General features: G+C 36.8%; 1 protein-coding gene across 1 annotated transcript in view; it reads left to right on the top strand.

The window, feature by feature from the left end:
• The window catches only part of LOC127445310 (glycogen synthase kinase-3 beta-like), a 45,070-nt gene that overhangs the window by 8,216 nt on the left and 14,158 nt on the right, over window positions 1-22,696 (top strand). The window contains exons 2-3 of the mRNA XM_051705299.1: window positions 4,100-4,293; window positions 14,191-14,274. Of these exons, the coding sequence (XP_051561259.1) occupies window positions 4,100-4,293; window positions 14,191-14,274 (278 nt within the window). The remainder of the gene's footprint in view (window positions 1-4,099; window positions 4,294-14,190; window positions 14,275-22,696) is intronic.

Genomic DNA, 22,696 nt, shown 5'->3' with positions numbered 1-22,696 from the left:
AAGTAAAATTTCCGAATGCATTATGGTAATGAGAACTGAGAGTCAATAAAAATAAAATAAAAAATAGGCTTCATTTTCTTGTTGTTTTCAAGTTTTGGGCTGAAATGCGACGTTGACATGTTTCTCGCAATGTCACTGTTTGTGATCATGTCAGCAGGTGAGTGAGTGAGAGTATGTGTACGTCTAAGGGAATGTATGTATTGTTGCATATGTGCTGCGAGCACGTGATCTTGGCATTGGTCTGATCAGCTGACAGCGACTGACTCTCAGCATCAGTCTCACTAGCTGACTCATGCTGCTGCTATAGCAATGCCCAGGCCTGAGGCAGCGTGACTTCCTCCACAGGGTGTGCCCTAAAGATGGGCTACATGTGAGTGTTTGTGTGTGTGACATACTAATTATCTTCACGTGGCAGATCAGTCTGAGTCTAAACCTGAAAATGTCAGAGCACATGTATAACAGCAGCAGGCTGTATTTCATAGCTGGGGAATTGCATTTTATTGCTGACATTAAAGAATGTAATATTGTGAATGTAGTTATCACTGGCAGCACTACTATAGATACGTTTAAATTAGGGCTGTCAATTTAACGCGTTAATTCAGTGAGATAAATAATAGAAAAAAAAATGAACACAGTGAATCATTCCTCTGGATCGTAACAAGGAATTCTCCTATCAACAGAGTAATTCAAGCTTGAAGTACCACCTTCATGTTTTTACGAGTCTCCGTCAGAAGGGGGCAGTTAGCACAACTCCAGGTGTACAGGCAACAAGCCACAGACTGCACAAGATCGGGTGCATTTATTAATTTGATTAATTAATCGGCATATGATGTAATTCGATTAAACATTTTAATCGATTGACAGACCTACAGTAGTTTAAATATATATGTATTGGTAGGCTTACATGGAATCTGCACATTTGGCAAAATCTGTAAAATGTGATAACTGATCCTTCGCTAAACCATTGGTTATTGGTTGCTGGCTGAGACAAGATTTACATATCATCGCATGGGAATGAATTTGACATTTCAGTGAAAACACTGTGTTAAGTGCTCATAAAGTGGTAAATATTAATGAATATTATTCTTATGTATTGCAAAGCATTTTTATCTGCCGTTTTGTGAAGAAATTGTTAAATTACGCAGTAACGTAATAAAAAAAAAAAGTATCTGTGACGCTATTGAAAGTAAACCGCCAACAACATTTTACTGGATTTTTGTTTATTTTTTATAATTTCTCTAAAATTCCACTTAAGTTTATCCAAACACCCCTAACTTACATTAGCCAAAATAACCAAAGCTTGTCTGATAAAATGGTGAATGGAAATTTGTCAGTAGTGTTTTTAAGGCGTTGCTTAAAAAAGGTCAAAGTTCAGCTTAGAGTACAAAACTTTTATTGATAGTTGAAAGCGTCACCAAATTTGTCAGAAATATTAAAATTTTACCATGTATTAATACAAAATTTATTCAAAACAGTTTCAAAATACAATTATAATATGGGTAAAAAAGCATGCAACTGATGTGGTATGTACAAATTCTGCAGGCATAACCAAATTCATGGTTATATTATGTTTATTCATGATCAGTTTATTTTCATGTGTTCTAAGTAGTGCTAAAGGTAAGGGATAATAATTCTGTATATGATATAACATGATTAATGATGTAGCTGTAATGATGAGAGATCTCTTAGGAGAAGATTAAGTCCAAGCTGAGTCTTCTATTAAAAGACTTGGTTTATCTGAATAGATAAATGACTGGCTGTGTTGGATGGTGTCAGAGGAGTAGGAAGGGAGAATGATCTGGGTAAGTAATGGGCCGTGACTCAATTAAAATTCCATGCTTCGTAAGTTTGGGAGCAGAGATCTTTATTAGCTCATCACGCAAGTATGTGTGCGCACGCCCTCTGACTCATCACATTTCCCTGTGCTGAACGTGCACTCTATCTGCACTTTACTCCACTGCTCACCTGACCTGCCAAATGTACACGCACACACACACAGAGAGAGAGAGAGAGAGAGAGAGAGAGAGAGAGACACTCACACGCAGAATTCAGAAATGAATACTCCCCTAAATATGATTTAAATTATTTTACTTGAAGAAATAGTTCACCCAAAGATGAAAAAACTGTCATCATTTGCTCACCCTAATATTTGTTTTCATACGTTAAAGAGCTAATTATAATTTCCCTTACCCTCTTTTTTCCCTTTCCACAGAGATGAATCTCTGAACTCATACATCACACCAAAGTAAGGTTGATGTTGATTGTTGACTCACCTTTCTGGAATAAAAAAGTGTGTCATTCATTGAGAATGTGAAATATGTACATTATAGGAGTGATTATTATACTGATGAATTCAGGCTTCAGAACATCTCTGATTTTATGAAGTCACTCATGGTCAGTTGGTGTTTTTTCCTAATTGACAATGAGTGATTTCCACGACCTTTGCGTTGATTTGGACTATATCACTCTATAAACACTGATTCGGAATCTAACTTTAGTTTCCATTTTAAATCCTCAATTCACAGATTAAAGGTATTCAATACAAGTGTAGTTCAATTGATAGCATTTGTGGCATAATGTTAATTACCAAGGAAAAAACAAGTACAACTCGTTCCTCAATTATTTAAAAAAAGAAGATTGCTGTTGCAATAAGGCGCTTACAATGGATGTGAATGTGGCCAGACCATTAATGTTAAAATACAAATTTGAAAGTATGGCAACATGAGGTAAACATTGTACACATTAACATGATTTTAGTGTGATAATAAGGCGGTTGTTATCGCAGAATAAGCCCAACAGGGTGAGCAGGACACTGACGTGAAATGGATAACAACTGGCTGACTGTACATTATCCCGCTTATTACACAGCTACTAACCAAATCATTAAATAAATGGACATAAAATATTGATATTCGTTTAAATTATGTAATTATGTGAGAAAAAATAAATTGCTGAACAATAAATCGCCTCCTCCGGTTTGCTTTGGTGTCTATTTTGTAATTTGTAACTGTCTGATTCCCCATTATCCCGCCTATAACAAGACTACTTGACAAATAAATTAATAAATGCACATAAAACATTGAATTATTTGATTAGCTTACTTGTAGAGGTTGCACATTTATCTGAGAAGCAGGAAAGATGACTTGCAGTACTCAGATGAGCAGCCTGATACGTCTTAATCCCTGGATGTGCGGTTGTTACTCAGAGATATCAGACAGCTAGATGGCGCCATTGACTAATCAGAATTGGGTATCCCAGAGGGCTGTGTAATAAAATCGCTTACATACCTTATCTGTGCTACATTGTGTCCAATATTAAAACTTTGTTGACATGGTGACACAATGCTGATAAACTGTTTAAGCAATTTTACCACACTAAAATCATGTTATTGTACAATGTTTACATCTTGTGGCTATACTTTTGAAACAGTGTGTATTGTAATGCTAATGGACTGGCCCCATTCACTTTATGAAAGTGCCTTTCTGTAACTGCGATTTATTTATTTTAACTTAATTTGTGTTGTACCCAGAACATTGCTTTAATGGTCCCATGTGCTATCCATAAAAAGTGTTTAGGAAGTCCCTGTCACTGAACCTGAGAGAAACTTTATATTATAGAGAGAGAAATACTGTTGTCAATAGAAATGAGAATACACAGAGAAGAAAAAGGTATTTAATGAGTATTTTAAAAGCTAATAAAAAAATAAATGCACATGCACCTTTGAAGTTGGGAACAACTAGTGCAGTATAATTCCTTATTAGAATGAGGTCTGAATGTATGAATATATTTTCCATTTTCATGTTGTCAAGTGCTTCCTCAGTGGTGTGAAAATCTAGTGAGGTGTGAACAATGTGTTTTACTTGAAAATGAGCTCAGGTGAATGAGGACACAGTAGTTCTTGATATACACACACACATATACAGGATCACACATTGAAGAGCATAATAACATCTTTAGCTCTTGTGCCTTTGTAAAAAGAAAAAGAAAAAGAAAAAGCATGCTGGGGATATTAAACTCGACCAGTACGGAGCATTGATGAAACAACGGAATATTCAAGGTACATTTGCATGTAGTGCTTCTCTTTCATCTTTTTCTTTAGGAGATAAAGATGGCAGTAAAGTTACAACAGTTGCCGCGACCCCCGGTCAGGGTCCCGACCGACCTCAGGAGGTCAGCTACACGGACACAAAGGTCATCGGGAATGGGTCGTTTGGAGTTGTATATCAGGCGAAACTCTGTGACACTGGTGAGCTTGTGGCCATAAAGAAGGTTCTACAGGATAAAAGGTTTAAGGTAAGAATGTGCACTATATATCTTTGGTTGTGTTTCATTTATTTGCTCAAATTTCACTCTAAAGCCACAGTAAGCAGGACATGTGTATCAGAATTGTGACAAGGCCTATGGGGTGATTCTCACGAAACCTGCAAGAAAATGTCCTGGACCTGGAAAATGAAGCCTTTTGAGGGCCATTCAAATTTTTTACATTGTGAGATTATTTTCATTCCGCACATTTTAACCCCCAATTCTCATTACCGGAATGTGAAAAAAGATGTTCATTGTGATATTCTTATTACCACAATAATAAAAAAAGATTTATTTTTGTTTAAATAGTAAAGTATTTATATGTTATAGTATTGCTCCTTTGGGACGAGAGGTCAACCGATAGTGTATTTTGCCAATAGCGATAACTAAGGTGGAGGAAAATGCCGATAACTGATTAATAGGCAGATTTAAAAATGTTTTATAGCATGTTAAAAAAAAATTCTTAGTCTTTCTGTACTATGATGGGCACATATATATAGACACTACAAGTGCAACCAAAATCCCAATTATAACCAGAAAAAATGAAGAGTTGGTGCATAAAGAAGATTTTAACCGATAAACTAGAAATAGTACACTAGTTTAATACACTTATTTCAGGACTCTTATTTTAAAATGAAAGTTGAAAATAAAAAGACAAAAATTAAAGACAAAATAAAATAAAAATATGCATTGAAGTGAGGATAAAAATAGGAATGAATATAATCAATAATAAAAGATATACAGTAGATTAAACAAATCCCCAAAAAGTTTCAGTGATTTTTTTTTTAATTTCATCTCTAGAGGCCACTATTGTATTGTAGAACCAAGCTGTTCTAAAATAATAAAAAAAGAAAACCTATTGGCAACTATCGGCACAGATACATTTTTTAAAACCGATATATTGGTCTACCTCTACTTAGTACTGCCTTTTCATTTTTATGTACAAAAAATTACTGTAAATCATTACTGTTACTGTAATGAGAATAACAAAAGTAAATGGAATAGTTAAAAATAAAACATCCAGACAAATTATGTTAATGAGAATTGGCAGGGAGGGGGGTTGTTCTTAAGTGTCCTGAAAATAATGTCACAATGCCAAAAATCATAATAGTCCTAATGCAGCAGGCTTCATGTTCTAATACTATATACAATATATATATATATATATATATATATATATATATATATATATATATATATATATATATATATATATATTTACATATACAGGTGCATCTCAATAAATTAGAATGTAGTGGAAAAGTTCATTTATTTCAGTAATTCAACTCAAATTGTGAAACTCGTGTATTAAATAAATTCAATGCACACAGACTGAAGTAGTTTAAGTCTTTGGTTCTTTTAATTGTGATGATTTTGGCTCACATTTAACAAAAACCCACCAAATCACTATCTCAAAAAATTAGAATATTTTGACATGCCAATCAGCTAATCAGCTCAAAACACCTGCAAAGGTTTCCTGAGCCTTCAAAATGGTCTCTCAGTTTGGTTCACTTGGCTACAAAATCATGGGGAAGACTGCTGATCTGACAGTTGTCCAGAAGACAATCATTGACACCCTTCACAAGGAGGGTAAGCCACAAACATTCATTGCCAAAGAAGCTGGCTGTTCACAGAGTGCTGTATCCAAGCATGTTAACAGAAAGTTGAGTGGAAGGAAAACGTGTTGAAGAAAAAGATGCACAACCAACCGAGAGAACCGCAGCCTTATTATTGTCCAGCAAAATCGATTCAAGAATTTGGGTGAACTTCACAAGGAATGGACTGAGGCTGGGGTCAAGGCATGTCAAGGAATTTGGCTACAGTTGTCGTATTCCTCTTGTTAAGCCACTCCTGAACCACAGACAACGTCAGAGGCGTCTTACCTGGGCTAAGGAGAAGAAGAACTGGACTGTTGCCCAGTGTTCCAAAGTCCTCTTTTCAGATGAGAGCAAGTTTTGTATTTCATTTGGAAACCAAGGTCCTAGAGTCTGGAGGAAGGGTGGAGAAGCTCATATCCCAAGTTGCTTGAAGTCCAGTGTTAAGTTTCCACAGTCTGTGATGATTTGGGGTGCAATGTCATCTGCTGGTGTTGGTCCATTGTGTTTTTTGAAAACCAAAGCCACTGCACCCTTTTACCAAGAAATTTTGGAGCACTTCATGGTTCCTTCTGCTGACCAGCTTTTTAAAGATGCTGATTTCATTTTCCAGCAGGATTTGGCACCTGCCCACACTGCCAAAAGCACCAAAAGTTGGTTAAATGACCATGGTGTTGGTGTGCTTGACTGGCCAGCAAACTCACCAGACCTGAACCCAATAGAGAATCTATGGGGTATTGTCAAGAGGAAAATGAGAAACAAGAGACCAAAAAATGCAGATGAGCTGAAGGCCACTGTCAAAGAAACCTGGGCTTCCATACCTTCTCAGCAGTGCCACAAACTGATCACCTCCATGCCACGCCGAATTGAGGCAGTAATTAAAGCAATAGGAGCCCCTACCAAGTATTGAGTACATATACAGTAAATGAACATACTTTCCAGAAGGCCAACAATTCACTAAAAATGTTTTTTTTATTGGTCTTATGATGTATTCTAATTTTTGGAGATAGTGAATTGGTGGGTTTTTGTTAAATGTGAGCCAAAATCATCACAATTAAAAGAACCAAAGACTTAAACTACTTCAGTCTGTGTGCATTGAATTTATTTAATACACGAGTTTCACAATTTGAGTTGAATTACTGAAATAAATGAACTTTTCCACGACATTCTAATTTATTGAGATGCACCTGTATATATACACACACTGGTGGTCAAAAGTTTGGAATAATGTACAGATTTTGCTCTTATGGAAAGAAATTGGTACTTTTATTCACCAAAGTGGCATTCAACTGATCACAATGTATAGTCAGGACATTAATAACGTGAAAAATTACTATTACAATTTGAAAAGAAATTCAGAACTTCTTAAACTACATCAAAGAGTTCTCATCAAAAAATCCTCCACGTGCAGCAATGACAGCTTTGCAGATCGTTGGCATTCTAGCTGTCAGTTTGTCCAGATACTCAGGTGACATTTCACCCCACGCTTCCTGTAGCACTTGCCATAGATGTGGCTGACTTCTCACGCACCTTACAGTCTAGCTGATCCCACATCCAGTGAGCACAGGTATTAAGCAATATTTTAAATAAACATATAGAAAATTACAAAGCAATAATGAGTCTGTAAAGCCTGTATTACTACAGTGTAAACCTTATGAATGAAAATGCACACAGTGTGATTTCAAGTTCATCGGATGGCTGCAGTCTCGACTGCTTTTCAGTCTCTGTTAATTGTGCGCCTTTCAGAAATCTAATCTTGTCAAGAGTAACATAAACTAAGATACTATATCATACACATTTTCCACTTTTTAAAATTTCTGTTAACACATCAACACCAAATGTTTCACACAATACACACGTAAGGATTAAGAAACCAACCCGAGCGTGACGTTGAATTCCTGACCAGAGAAGTGATGATTTTATAGCGGAGCTCGTCTGTGTGTCTTTTAAAGCTGACCACATTTATATTCACATCACCAATTAAGGTAATTGCATGGTTTAGCCTTTATTCTCAAACTGTTTAAATGCTCCATAGAGGTTTAAATACTTGAAAATCTATTCAGAATATTCCTGCACAGGGAGGATTGTGGAGAAACCAAAACATGCAAATTTTTTCTGCTTTTCTCATTTAGAAATGTATAGAGGCTCACTCTTGTTGTTTATTCCACTGCATTTCGCTAATTCTGCACATGTAATTTAACTAAGTATTTATGTCCTCCATATTATGTTAAAATATGTGCACACAAAATATGCCTCATGTTATCATAAAACTTTCTGATATGAATTTATGGTGCTTTCACCTGTTTGTAGGCTTAATTAATTTTTTCTCATTTCTTTTAACGTTTGTATTTGTACTTAATGTTCTCTGCAAAACGAAAATTCTGTTTCAGCAGATATGAATGTCAGAAATACCAGGAGAATCTAAAGTTAAAAACACATTCCACAGTTTATGTAGCCTACATATCCAGCTTCATCTGGTGAGACCAAAAATATTGGCATCCTTGGTAAATATGAGCAAAGAAGGCTGTGAAAAAAAATCTGCATTGTTTATCTTTTTGATCCTTCATTCAATAAAAATCACAAAAATCTAACCTTTAATTGAAGTAAAACAATTGAAACAGGGGAAATCACATTATTAAATAAATATTTTTCTCCAAAATGCATTGGCCATAATTATTGGCACCCTTATATTCAATACTTCTTGCAATGTCCCTTTGCCAAGATAACAGCTCTGAGTCTTCTCTTATAATGCCTAATGAGGTTGGAGAACACCTGGCAAGGGATCTGAGACCATTCCTCCATATAGAATCTCTGCAGATCCTTCAAATTCTGAGGTCCATGTTGGTGGACTCTCCTCTTCAGTTCACCCCACAAGTTTTCTATGTGGTTCAGGTCAGGAGACTGGGATGGCCATGGCAGAACCTTGATTTTGTGGTCAGTGAACCATTTTTGTTTTGATTTAAATAATTGTCTTGCCGGAAGATCCAACCAGGGCCCATTGTAAGCTATCTGGCAGAGGCAGCCAGGTTTTGATTTTTATCTGTTGGCATTTGATGGAGTCCATGATGCCATGTATCCGAACAAGATGTCCAGTACCGCTAGCAGAAAAACAGCCCCCCCCAAAAAAAATTTTTTTCAATTAACATTTTTTTTTATTGATTCGTAGATATATAACAAAGAAAAACACAACATAAATACATTGACCCAATCAATTACCCCTCCCCAATCACCAACCCCACCCTGACCCCCAACGAACACCCCTGTGGTCACATAAGAATACACAAACACACACACACAAAAAAAAATAATATATATATATATATATATATATATATATATATATATATATATATATATATATATATATATATATATATATATATATATATATATATATATATATATATATATATGGGGGCAGTGGTGGCTCAGCAGTTAAGGCTCTGGGTTACTGATCAAAAGGTCAGGGGTTCAAGCCCCAGCACTGCCAAGATGCCACTGTTGGGCCCTTGAGCAAGGCCCTTGACCCTATCTGCTCCAGGGGCGCTGTATCATGGCTGACCCTGCACTCTGACCCCAGCTTATCTGGGATATGTGGAAAAAAAAGAATTTCACTGTATATGTGCAAATGTATAATGTGTGATAAATATAATTATAAATTATTATAATTTTATATATATATATATATATATATATATATATATATATATATATATATATATATATATATATATATATATATATATATATAAAATAATCATTCATAATTAAAACTAAACTTCTCTCTCCACAGCCCCTCCCCGAGTCCCCCAAAAATGCTAAATAACTGCCCCATTTCCTAACACAGCCCCACAACATTAAAGATCCAGCACCACATTTAACCGTGGGCATTGGGTGGTACTTCATCTCTGTGCACGCCAAACCCATCTCTGGTGTTTGCTGCCAAAAAGCTCTTTTTTTTGTTTCATCTGACCATAGAACCCGGTTGCATTTGAAGTTCCAGCAGTGTCTGGCAAACTGAAGATGCTTGAGTTTGTTGTTGGATGAGAGCAGAGGCTTTTTTCTTGAAACCCTCCCAGACAACTTGTGGTGATGTAGGTGATGTCTGATATTAGACTTTCTGACCCCAAGACCCAACTAATTTCTGCAATTCTCCAGCTGAGATCCTTGAAGAATATTTGGCCACTTGAACCATCCTCCTCACTGTGTGTGAAGACAGTATAGACACACGTCCTCTTCCAGGCCAATTCTTAACATCTCCAGTTGATTGGAACTTGTTAATTATTGCCCTGATGGTGGAAATGGGCATTTTCAATGCTTTGGCTGTTTTCTTATAGCTCAACAACCTTTTGCCGCACATCAGAACTATATTCTTTAGTCTAACCCACTGTGATTGATGATTAAGGGAATTTGGCCTGTGTGTTACCTCATATTTATACCCCTGTGAAACAGGAAGACATGGCTGAACAATTTCATGTTCCTAGTCACCCAGGTGTACTAAAAAATGTAAAATATAAATGGGAATATACTTCAGATATATTTTACTCATAAGAATTTCTAGGGGTGCCAATAATTGTGGCCAACGTGTTTTGGAGAAAAATATTTATTTAATAATGTGATATTTCCCCTCTTCCAATTGTTTTACTTCAATTAAAGGTTAGATTTTTGTGTTGTTTTTTTTAATGAAAGATCAAAAGGATAAACAATGCAGATTTTTTTTTCTCAGATTTGTCTTCTTTGCTCATATTTACCAAGGGTGCCATTATTTTTGGATACCGCTGTAATAATAATAATAATAATTACAAATAATGATAATAATAGTAATAAAAATTATTATTATTATTAATAATAAAAAATTTGTTTTTAAATAGGTCTATCTGAGGCAAATTTTATATGCAGAAACTATAAATGTAAGAGAGTTACATATTAAAATTAGTTTTGAGACACTTCTGGTTTAAGACACACCCACATCCAGTTCTATCCGAATACAGAAACAGATACAGATAATTTTGTCATAGTAACAGTCAGATACAGATAATGGCTTCACTAAACACCCCAGTGTGTATGTGTGTGTGTATATATATATATATATATATATATATATATATATATATACACTATACACTCTCACTGGCCGCTTTATTAGATACACCTGTACATCTACTTATTCATGCGATTATCTAATCAGCCAGTCATGTGGCAGTAGTGTAATGTATAAAATCATTCAGAAATGGGTCAGGAGCTTCAGTTAATGTTCACATCAACCATCGATTTCAGTGATTTAGTTTGTGGCATGATTGTTGGTGCCAGACGGGCTGGTTTGAGTATTTCTGCAACTGCTGATCTCCTAGGATTTTCACACACAACAGTCTCTAGAGTGTAAAGAGAATAGTGCGAAAAACAACCAGTGAGCAGCAGTTCTGTAGACGAAAACGCCTTGTTAATGACAGAGGTCAGAAGAGAATGGCCAGACTGGTCCAAGCTGACAGGAAAGTGAGACCAAATAAACGCGCGTTACAACAGTGCTATGCAGAAAAGCATTTCTGAACATACAGAACATTGAACATTGAGGCGGATGAGCTACAGCAGAAGAAGACCCCTGCGGGTACCATTACTGTCAGCTTAGAACAGGAAACTGAGGCTGCAGTGGGTACAGGTTTACCAAAAATGGACAGTAGACTATTGGAAAAACATTGCCTGGTCTGCCGAATCTGGATTTCTGCTGAGGTACACAAATGGTAGGCCCACGGCAGCCTCAGTTTTCTGTTCTTGGTTGACAGAAGTGGAACACAACATGGTCTTCTGCTGTTGTAGCCCATCCGCCTCAATGTTCGACATGTTGTTCCTTCTGAGATGCTATTCTGCTCACTACAATTGCACAGAGGGGTTATCCAAGTTACCGTAGCCTTTCTGTCAGCTCGAACCAGTCTGGTCATTCTCCGTTGACCTCTGTCATCAACAAGGCTTTTTTGTCCTTTGGATTTTGTCCAAGGCTTTGGTTGTTTTTTGTTATTGCACCATTCTCTATACACTCTAGAGACTGTGAAAATCCCAGGAGATCAAGAGAAATACTCAAACCAGCCCATCTGGCACCAACAATCATGCCACGGTCTAAATCACTGAGATCCAATTTTTTCCCCCATTCTGATGGTTGATGTGGCCGGTGAGTGTGTGTGTATATATATATATATATATATATATATATATATATATATATATATATATATACACATAAAGTACTGTGCAAAAGTTTTAGGCTCTTGTGAAAAATGTTGCATAGTGAGGATGTCTTCAAAAATAATGAAATAAATAGTTCCAGTAAACATAAAAAAATCTAAATCATTATTCGGTGTGACCACCTTTGCCTTTAAAACAGCACCAATTCTCCTAGGTACACCTGGACACAGTTTTTCTTGGTTGTTGGCAGATAGGATGTTCCAAGCGTCTTGGAGAATTTATTTAAGGATAGTGATCATATGAAACCATTTATTATCACATAGATGTTTGGCTCCTTTTTAAATCATAATGATAACAGAAATCACCCAAATGGCCCTGATCAAAAGCTTACATACCCTTGAATGTTTGGCCTTGTTACAGACACACAAGGTGACACACACAGGTTTAAATGGCAATTAAAGGTTAATTTCCCACACCTGTGGCTTTTTAAATTGCAGTTAGTGTCTGTGTATAAATAGTCAATGAGTTTGTTAACTCTCACGTGGATGCACTGAGCAGGCTAGATACTGAGCCATGGGGAGCAGAAAAGAACTGTCAAAAGACCTGTGTAACAAGGTAATGGAACTTTATAAAGATGGAAAAGGATATAAAAAGATATCCAAAGCCTTGAAAATGCCAGTCAGTACTGTTCAATCACTTATTAAGAAATGGAAAATTCGGGGATCTCTTGAAACCAAACCAAGGTCAGGTAGACCAAGAAAGATTTCAGCCACAGCTGCCAGAAGAATTGTTCGGGATACAAAAGTAAAACCCACAGGTAACCTCAGGAGAAATACAGGCTGCTCTATAACAGACAGTGTGGTTGTTTCAAGGAGCACAATACGACGATACTTGAACAAAAATGAGCTGCATGGTCGAGTTGCTAGAAAGAAGCCTTTACTGCACCAATGCCACAAAAAAGCCCAGTTACAATATGCCTGACAACACCTTGACACGCCTCACAGCTTCTGGCACACTGTAATTTGGAGTGACAAGACCAAAATAGAGCTTTATGGTCACAACCATAAGCGCTATGTTTGGAGAGGGGTCAACAAGGCTTAAAGTGAAAAGAATACCATCCCCACTGTGAAGCATGGTGGTGGCTCACTGATGTTTTGGGGGTGTGTGAGCTCTAAAGGCACGGGGAATCTTGTGAAAATTGATGGCAAGATGAATGCAGCATGTTATCAGAAAATACTGGCAGACAATTTGCATTCTTCTGCACGAAAGCTGCACATGGGACACTCTTGGACTTTCCAGCACGACAATGACCCTAAGCACAAGGCCAAGTTGATCCTCCAGTGGTTACAGCAGAAAAAGGTGAAGGTTCTGGAGTGGCCATCACAGTCTCCTGACCTTAAAATCATCGAGCCACTCTCGGGAGATCTCAAACGTGCGGTTCATGCAAGACGACCAAAGACTTTGCATGACCTGGGGGCATTTTGCCAAGACAAATGGGCAGCTATATCACCTGCAAGAATTTGGGGCCTCATAGACAACTATTACAAAAGACTGCACGCTGTCATTGGTGCTAAAGGGGGCAATACACAGTATTAAGAACTAAGGGTATGCAGACTTTTGAACAGGGGTCATTTCATTTTTTTTTTTTTTTTTGCCATGTTTTGTTTTATGATTGTGCCATTCTGTTATAACCTACAGTTGAATATGAATCCCATAAGAAATAGAAGAAATGTGTTTTGCCTGCTCACTCATGTGTTCTTTAAAAATGGTACATATATTACCAATTCTCCAAGGGTATGCAAACTTTTGAGCACAACTGTATGGTCACAAAAAATGTTACTGCTCTATATTAAGTTTCCCACCTTATTTTGTTGGCAGTTTCATACAGAATTTGCCAGAATCCTCCTCAATTATTGGGTTTACCAGCTGGACCCAATTCTATCAAATGCCCTCATGATTTTTGATTATTGATTTGTTATTAACTTTGACTCAAAAAGCAAGTGTACTTGACTCTGTTTCCACTGTTCGTACAGTATTTGATATTGATGATTATTTCTCTCTCTCACTCTTTCTCTCTCTCTCTCTCTCTCTCTCTCAATCCATATTTATGGACCAGAATCGTGAGCTACAGATCATGAGGAAATTAGACCACTGTAACATTGTACGTCTGCGATACTTCTTCTACTCCAGCGGAGACAAAGTGAGTCCACTTTTAGACTCCTCATTCTTCAGTTGTTTTGAGTAGCACCATTTTATCTAAGGCAATGAAAAAACTTGCCCATCAGTTTCCAGCAAATGCTTTTGGTAGAGGGGTATATATTTTGAACAGCAGTCCAGCATCATACCTTTAAATTAGCTGTCCACAGCAGAGCCCTGCTGGTATTGTGTTTTTTGTGCTCTGTTTAATAATCTGGACACAAGCAAACTCTCTCATAAAACTTAAACAATTTTTTACTAAAGGTTCATATTCTATTTAGAGTTACATCTTGTCTAAAAGAACAAAAACAAGTACACTCGATATGTTTAAAATCAAATCAATCAAAATCAAATCAAATCACTTTATTGTCACACAGCCATATACACAAGTGCAATGGTGTGTGAAATACTTGGGTGCAGTTCTGATCAACATAGCAGTCGTGACAGTGATGAGACAGTACCAATTTACAATAACATCAAATTAACACAGCACAATTTAAACATCTGATATACACAAACATTGTCCACATAATTTTTAACATAGAATCAAAAGAGAAAGTAAAAAAATATTTAAAAATTTATATTTTTCAAAAAGAAAATAATGGATAATTTACTTAAATTTTTATTGGATATTATATTTTGCATTGTGACTGCATTGTGATCAGTGCTTGAAGTGGGAAGAAATCCAGGCTGGTACTCCTAATAAGAACTGCCAGTATGCAAGAAAAGCTGCCAGTACTGTGACAACATTTTCTGATCATTGCCAGTACTGGGCCATTGAGCACTGATTATGATGGTTCAAAATGGGAAAAAATTTCATTCTCATTACCATAATGGGGAAATAAATCTCATTCTCATTACCATAATTTTAAAAATATCTCATTACCGTAATTTGAAAACAGATCTCGTTCTCATTACCGTAAATTGAAAATATCTCATTCTCATTACTGTAATTTGAAAATAAATGTCATTCTCATTACCATAATTTGAAAAAATCTAATTCTCATTACTGTAATTTGAAAACAAATCTAATTTTCCTTATTGTAAATTGAAAAAATCTCATTCTCATTACTGTAATTTGAAAAAATCTCATTCTCATTACTGTAATTTGAAAATAAATCTTGTTCTCATTATCATAATTTGAAACATATCTCATTCTCATTACTGTAATTTCTAACTAAATCTCATTCTCATTACTGTAATTTGAAAATAAATCTTGTTCTCATTATCATAATTTGAAAAATCTTATTCTCATTACCGTAATTTGAAAACAAATCTCATTCTTATTACTGTAATTAGAAAAAATCTCATTACTGTAATTTGAAAATAAATCTTGTTCTCATTATCATAATTTGAAAATATCTCATTTTCATTACCGTAATTCGAAAACAAATCTCGTTCTCATTACCGTAATTTAAAAATATTTCATTTTCCATTACTGTAATTAAAAAACAAATCTTGTTCTCATTACTGTAATTTTAAACGGCAAAAGTCAGGACATCAGCATTTCCATTGCTCCATGCTTCTGTTGAGCATAGGCTAACATTTACAAGAAAGATGGATTTTGTCAAATAGGCCTGTAATAAGACAGCTTGATCACAGATACAGAAAATTACAGATGCTGAGAATAAACGTGAGTGCAGGAGGTAGCCTACAGTAATTATGAGCTACCACAAGCAAATATTCATTGTGGAAATAAAAAGACTAATGGCCCGAAAAATTACAAACTTCTCCGTTCTCATTGGAGAAAACAAAAAAGGTGGGTTATTGTACGTTTTCTCCTTTTTTTAGATTAGTAACCTATAGGCCATGCAAAATTTCGGAAAATTCATATAGACTGATAGTATATCATGATTGCAAATTCCCTATGGATGATGCACAAACATGAAATAGATTTCTATAATTTTATCCAACAGTATTTGCTGATTTGGATTAAAATGTTCCATAAATACTTACCAGTATAAATTGTTAAATCTTTCTATTTTATTTTATTTGATTATTTATTTTTAAATAAATTTGTAATGGTGTGAATCTTAACTAAAGAAGTTTACAGACATTTAAAGTAAATTTATTAAAAGTAAAATAGTAATTAAAATAACGTTGTAAAGAAAATGCATGATAAATGTAAAGAAAAAAAAAACGTTAAGAAAATGCAATCATTTATTTATTTTCATTTTGTAGCCTAAGCTCTGTATTTAATTCAGAGAATAATGCTTTCACATTGCTGACGTGTTACACTGTTCTCCAAGTATTATATAAAATGAAAAGAAAAAAAAATATTGAAAGAGCTTGAGCAGAGTGATAACTGGGCACAAATGTTGCTATGGTGCAGACGCAGAGCAGGTTTCTTTCCAAGTGAATTAGGGTGTGAGAGAGGAACGGAATATCTCATCTGACTGTCGTAATAGCAGTCACACTATCCGGCTGCGATGCTAAATTTCTTACACTGCCAGTACTTTGTTGGAGGCTGACGATCATCGCAAAGGCTATTAATCGGCCATCTGTGAACATGTCACACAGAACGTTGTAAGACTGCTGATTTTGCCATCCAGCGTTGATGCCATCCAGCGTTGATCCGTAGATGGGATTTTTGGTAATCCTGCAATAGCTGTTGCTCCAGGGCAAGCTGTCTGTCAAATCCTGTCACCATGGCAGCGGCCATTGACAGCTCAGTTGGAAACTTTTGATTGATGGGCAGCCCAATATAGGAGCAGAACTGTTAGTCCAACTCTATTTATACTGTATGACAAGTTCTGACTCATGCGCAGGCATTAACAAGGGAAATTTTCTGTGTGTGTGTGTGTGTGTGTGTGTGTGTGTGTGTGTGCGCGTGCATGCGCACATGAGAGTTCATCGAGTTCAGGCCTATGTGAGTTCAGACTTCCCTTTTAATATACAATCTACATGCAAATCACACAGATATGGTTGAACTTGTATAAGCTGCAGACATCCAAAATCAACAACTTTAAAAACACCATAAGTACTGTGTTTAACCAAAGTACCACAATGTAACCTTACCCTAACCACAAGTATAAGCATAGTTTATGCTGTTCTCTCTCTACTGGTCTTTACAAGCCTCTGAAATGAATAGCTGAGCATCAGCCCATAAGAACTGTCGACATCAACCAGTAAACCCATCTAGTTATGAAATGTCAGTAGGCTGACCTCAAAGACCCACATACACACAGTTGAACTGACGAGGGAGCGTACAGTTACTAAGAGTTATTCTGACATACAGTGTCAGGACTTCTATATGATGATCACATTAAAACTTATTTTAACTTTTTACCATGCCTTCATGACTTTCAATATTAAACTAATACAAGGACACTGCAGCGATAATGAACAAATGTTTATTGTTTATTTGACTTGATTAATTTGTACTTGCCCCTCCTTTTCTTTAAAAAAAGCAAAAATCTGGGTTCCTGTGAGGCACTTACAATGGAAGTCAATGGGGGCCAATTTTTGAATGTTAAAATACTCACTTTTTCAAACGTATAGCCACAAGACATGCGTCTAAACATGATTTCATTGTGATAAAATCACTTACTAACCCTTACTGTGAAAAGTTATAGCCAATTTTACAACTTTGTTGCCATGACGATGTAATGTCAATAAACCTTAAAACCCTAAAATGACTGTAAAAACAACAATATAATCTAATTTACAGCTCAAATAATACATGAGTTTTAACAGAAGAATTAATATAAGTACTTTTATATAATTATTAGCTTCACATTTCTGCCTTTTAAACTCTCCAAAAAATGTCCACATTCACTTCCATTGTAAGTGCCTCACTGTAACCTCGATTTTTGCTTTTTTTTTTAAGAAAAGGAGGGACGATTATTTGTGGTAATCAGCATTACGCCACAAATGCTGTCGATTGAGCTTAACTTGTATTGAACCCAGAATCTTCCTTTTAAGTACAGACAGAGGCATTTTACCGCCACTGTAACACAAACATATTCGTTATGTACAACAGGACAGCATGCTTGCGTTGCATTGGCCAAGCATTAAAGTTTTGCATACTTGTTTAGAATATGTTTCTGGCCTCTGAGGGCACATGTCTAGAGAAACGGGAGTCTGTGCCCATCACAGACAGAGAGAGAGAGAAGGGTTACCTCATGTTTAACCCCCCATTCACCCATTACAGCATAATGAAATAGTGTCTGACTGTTGAAACTACATCCCAACGGCTCCCCTGGTGTCACAGAAACAGGATCAGTTCAGTTATGTAACTCTGTCCAGACATGACACTCTCGCATTTACAGGGAGAACACTTGCCCTGTGCCCTCACCACACACAAACACACACACACGTACGTAGGGCCTTGTTGGTGGAAATGAATGATAGTTCATGGATATTAGCTGTCACGCCACCCTTCAGTGACCAACAGTGTAACCTAGACTCAGGAATAGCAAACTACCATACTTCTTGTACTAATTGTGGTTACAGTAATGTGATTACTGTGGAAGTGAATAGGGCCGGTCTATAAACATTAAAATACACACGGTTTCAAAAGTATGGCCACACCATTATACGTGTTAACATGATTTTAGTGTGATAAAGTTTGCTTACTAACCTTTTCTATGGAAAGTTATATCCAATTTAAAAATGGCATTACATCCGTAAATCCTGTAAGCAATTTTATCACACTACAATCATGCTAACATGTATAGTGTTTATATCTTGTGGCAATATTTTTGAAACTGTACTTTTTAATGTTTTTGGACTGGCCCCATTCACTTTCATTTTAAGGGCCTTACTTTTACCGCAATTTTTGCTTCTTTTTTTTTTTTTAGAAACTATGGATGAGTCGAAGTTATTTCCTGTCATAATCAGCATTATACCACAAATGCTGTTGTGAGCTCATTTAATTTCATTCAATAAGATGCTGTGCTACTGTACAGTGAATCCGGAAAGTATTCACAGCGCTTCACTTTTTTCACATTTTGTTATGTTACAGCCTTATTCCAAAATGGATTAAATTCATTATTTTCCTCAAAATTCTACAAACAATACCCCATAATGACAAAGAAGTTTGTTTGAAATCTTTGCAAGTTTATTAAAAGTAAAAAAAAAAAAAATCACATGTACATAAGTATTCACAGCCTTTGCTCAATACTTTGTTGAAGCACCTTTGGCACCAATTACAGCCTCAAGTCTTTTTGAGTATGATGCTACAAGCTTGGCACACCTATTTTTGGGCAGTTCCTCCCATTCTTCTTTGCAGAACCTCTCAAGCTCCATCAGGTTGGATGGGGAACGTCGGTGCACAGCCATTTTCAGATCTCTTCAGAGATGTTCAATCGGGTTAAAGTCTGGGCTCTGGCTGGGCCACTCAAGGACATTCACAGAGTTGTCCCGTAGCCACTCCTTTGTTATCTTGGCTGTGTGCTTAGGGTCGTTGTCCTGTTGGAAGATGAACCTTCGCCCCAGTCTGAGGTCCAGAGCGCTCTGGAGCAGGTTTTCATCAAGGATGTCTCTGTACATTGCTGCATTCATCTTTCCCTCAATCCTGACTAGTCTCCCAGTTCCTGCTGCTGAAAAACATCCCCACAGCATGATGCTGCCACCACCATGCTTCACTGTAGGGATGGTATTGGCCAGGTGATGAGCGGTGCCTGGTTTCCTCCAGACATGAGGAATGCTTGCCATTCAGGCCAAAGAGTTCAATCTTTGTTTCTCATGGTCTGAGAGTCCTTCAGGTGCCTTTTGGCAAACTCCAGGCAGGCTGTCATGTGCCATTTACTGAGGAGTGGCTTCCGTCTGGCCACTCTACCATACAGGCCTGATTGGTGGAGTGCTGCAGAGATGGTTGTTCTTCTGGAAGGTTCTCCTCTCTCCACAGAGAAATGCTGGAGCTCTGTCAGAGTGACCATTGGGTTCTTGGTCACCTCCCTGACTAAGGCCCTTCTCCCCCGATCACTCAGTTTGGCCAGGCGGCCAGCTCTAGGAAGAGTCCTGGTGGTTCCAAACTTCTTCCATTTACGGATGATGGAGGCCATTGTGCTCATTGGGACCTTCAATGCTGCAGAAAGTTTTCTGTACCCTTCCCCAGATCTGTGCCTTGATACAATCCTGTCTCGGAGCTCTACAGACAATTCCTTGGACTTCATGGCTTGGTTTGTGCTCTGACATGCACTCTTAACTGTGGGACCTTATATAGACAGGTGTGTGCCTTTCCAAATCATATCCAATCAACTGAATTTATCACAGGTGGGCTCCAATCAAGTTGTAGAAATATCTCAAGGATAATCAGTGGTAACAGGATGCACCTGAACTCAATTTTGAGTGTCATGGCAAAGGCTGTGAATACTTATGTACATGTGATTTTTTTAGTTTTTTAGTTTTAATAAATTTGCAAAGATTTCAAACAAACTTCTTTCACGTTGTCATTATGGGGTATTGTTTGTAGAATTTTGAGGAAAATAATGAATGTAATCCATTTTGGAATAAGGCTGTAGCATAACAAAATGTGGAAAAAGTGAAGCGCTGTGAATACTTTCCGGATGCACTGTATATTATAGATATACAGTCATGGCTAAAGGGACACAGTATGTTCACAATATAGCACAGCTTTGAGATGGTTATAATATTAAGGGCACACATTTTCATTAAACATTATTTTACTTAGCAAATACTGTACATTAAGTGACATCCTTCCACTAGAAGATATAGTCCCGGTTTTGTATACTAAGGTTAGTAGTTGGCCTTTATGGGTGCTGTGCAGTGAAATACACAGTAGCTAGATGAACAGGTGTTTCACGTTGCTGCTGTTACTATATTGTGAAGTTTAACAAGACTGGAACGCTGTACTGATCAATTAGCATTTAGGACCAAAACTATCCATTTAATGAACTCAGTCTTGTCTTCGGTCATTACCAGTGTAAAAGCACTTGCAGCCCTCATCATATACCACCAATGAATGTGGAACATTGACATTAATATTTGTCATTTAACAGCCTCTTTTATCTAAGGATGTGTGTGTATTTGCATGTGAACAACCAGTCACTACAAAACAAACATGCAGCCAACAACAGAATAATTGAGCTGATATCACTGTTGTGAGGCAAGAGTTGACTCTGTCATTGGCAGGTTAATTGCAAGCAAAATTAAGAAGTTTAAATCTCTGGGGGGCAGGAGAGAGAGACAGAGAGACAGAGAGAGAGAGAGAGAGAGAGAGAGAGTATCAGCCCCCCTTTCTCCTTTAGACAGACCACACCTTGTTTTCTTTCTTTCTTTCTTTCTTTATCCATCCATCCATCCGACATGGCTTTGTCAAGCCAACATCAGAGCATGTCAGACAAACTGCTAGTTTTGTACGATACCTTTTCCATTTGTGTTGTTTCATGAATCGTTTTGTGCCTCATTTGTTTTACCGTTTAAATTTAGCTGAATAGCTGACCCCACGTCCTCATGCATGGACTGTGTCTTCGCTATATGCTATGCATTATTTAATTGAATTGAATTTAAACTGACTGATCTCATCTCAGAACACTCTGAACTGTCATTAAAGGGTTAAACTTTTGATGCACCATGTGACAATACAACATGGCGCCGATCTCAGCGAAGTTTGTCTTTGGGAGAAATGCCAACAAAACTACATCTAGGAAGAAACCTAATTAAGCTTTTGCATTCAAACCTGTTTGAGTCAAAAGACTTGGGTCTCTAGTTTCATCCAATTTGCCATTTAGTAAATTTTAGAGATTTATCGTGAAACGGCACGCTGTTAAACACAATAAACAAGAACATGGACTATAGGGCAATTTTTCCCTTATAAATCCTGCATTCACTGTGCATTGTCACATTGAGAATCAATGAGTTCATCCAAAAGCTAAAAATGTTGCTTTCAGTGGCTTTATATGGAGTTAGGATAAAAAAATAAGGTGCATTTCGAACTGTTCTGAGACCAGTGCAGACAGACAGCAGTCATTCACTAAATAGGGAGCATTCTATAGCTTTCCTATGCAGCCAAGTGCATTCACCCCAAACTTGCGGTCAAAAGTTCAGTTTCAGGCTGCAGATGATGTTTGGACCACTCAGCATGGTTGGCAGACATGGTACAATGGTAATCAGTAAATAGATTCAGAATTTATAACATATAATTGTATTTTAACATGGTCGCAGTAGTTGGATGATGCTGGCCATTACTTTGTATCAGAATTAATTGTGCTAATCTCTGATTGGTAAAATGCTTCAGCACTGGCTGTCACTTGTTTGTTTTACCATGCAAAGTGAGAACATTGAAATTTTGTTGCCAAAGTAAATAACAAAACTGGAGTAAAAAGTGTGACAACTAGCCCCATTCTTCCCTATTTCATGGATATAAAGTATATAAAAATGGCTCTGACACCAGAATTTATTTGTTCTGATGGCAAACACTTATCCATCTTAAAGTTTGAAAAAATCACTGATGAAGTCTC

Source organism: Myxocyprinus asiaticus, chromosome 8, assembly GCF_019703515.2.
Source record: "Myxocyprinus asiaticus isolate MX2 ecotype Aquarium Trade chromosome 8, UBuf_Myxa_2, whole genome shotgun sequence".
In the NCBI taxonomy this organism is placed as follows: Eukaryota; Metazoa; Chordata; class Actinopteri; order Cypriniformes; family Catostomidae; genus Myxocyprinus; species Myxocyprinus asiaticus.
The sequence above is the reverse complement of the archived record's forward strand: the minus strand, read 5'-3'. Positions and strand labels throughout refer to the sequence as shown.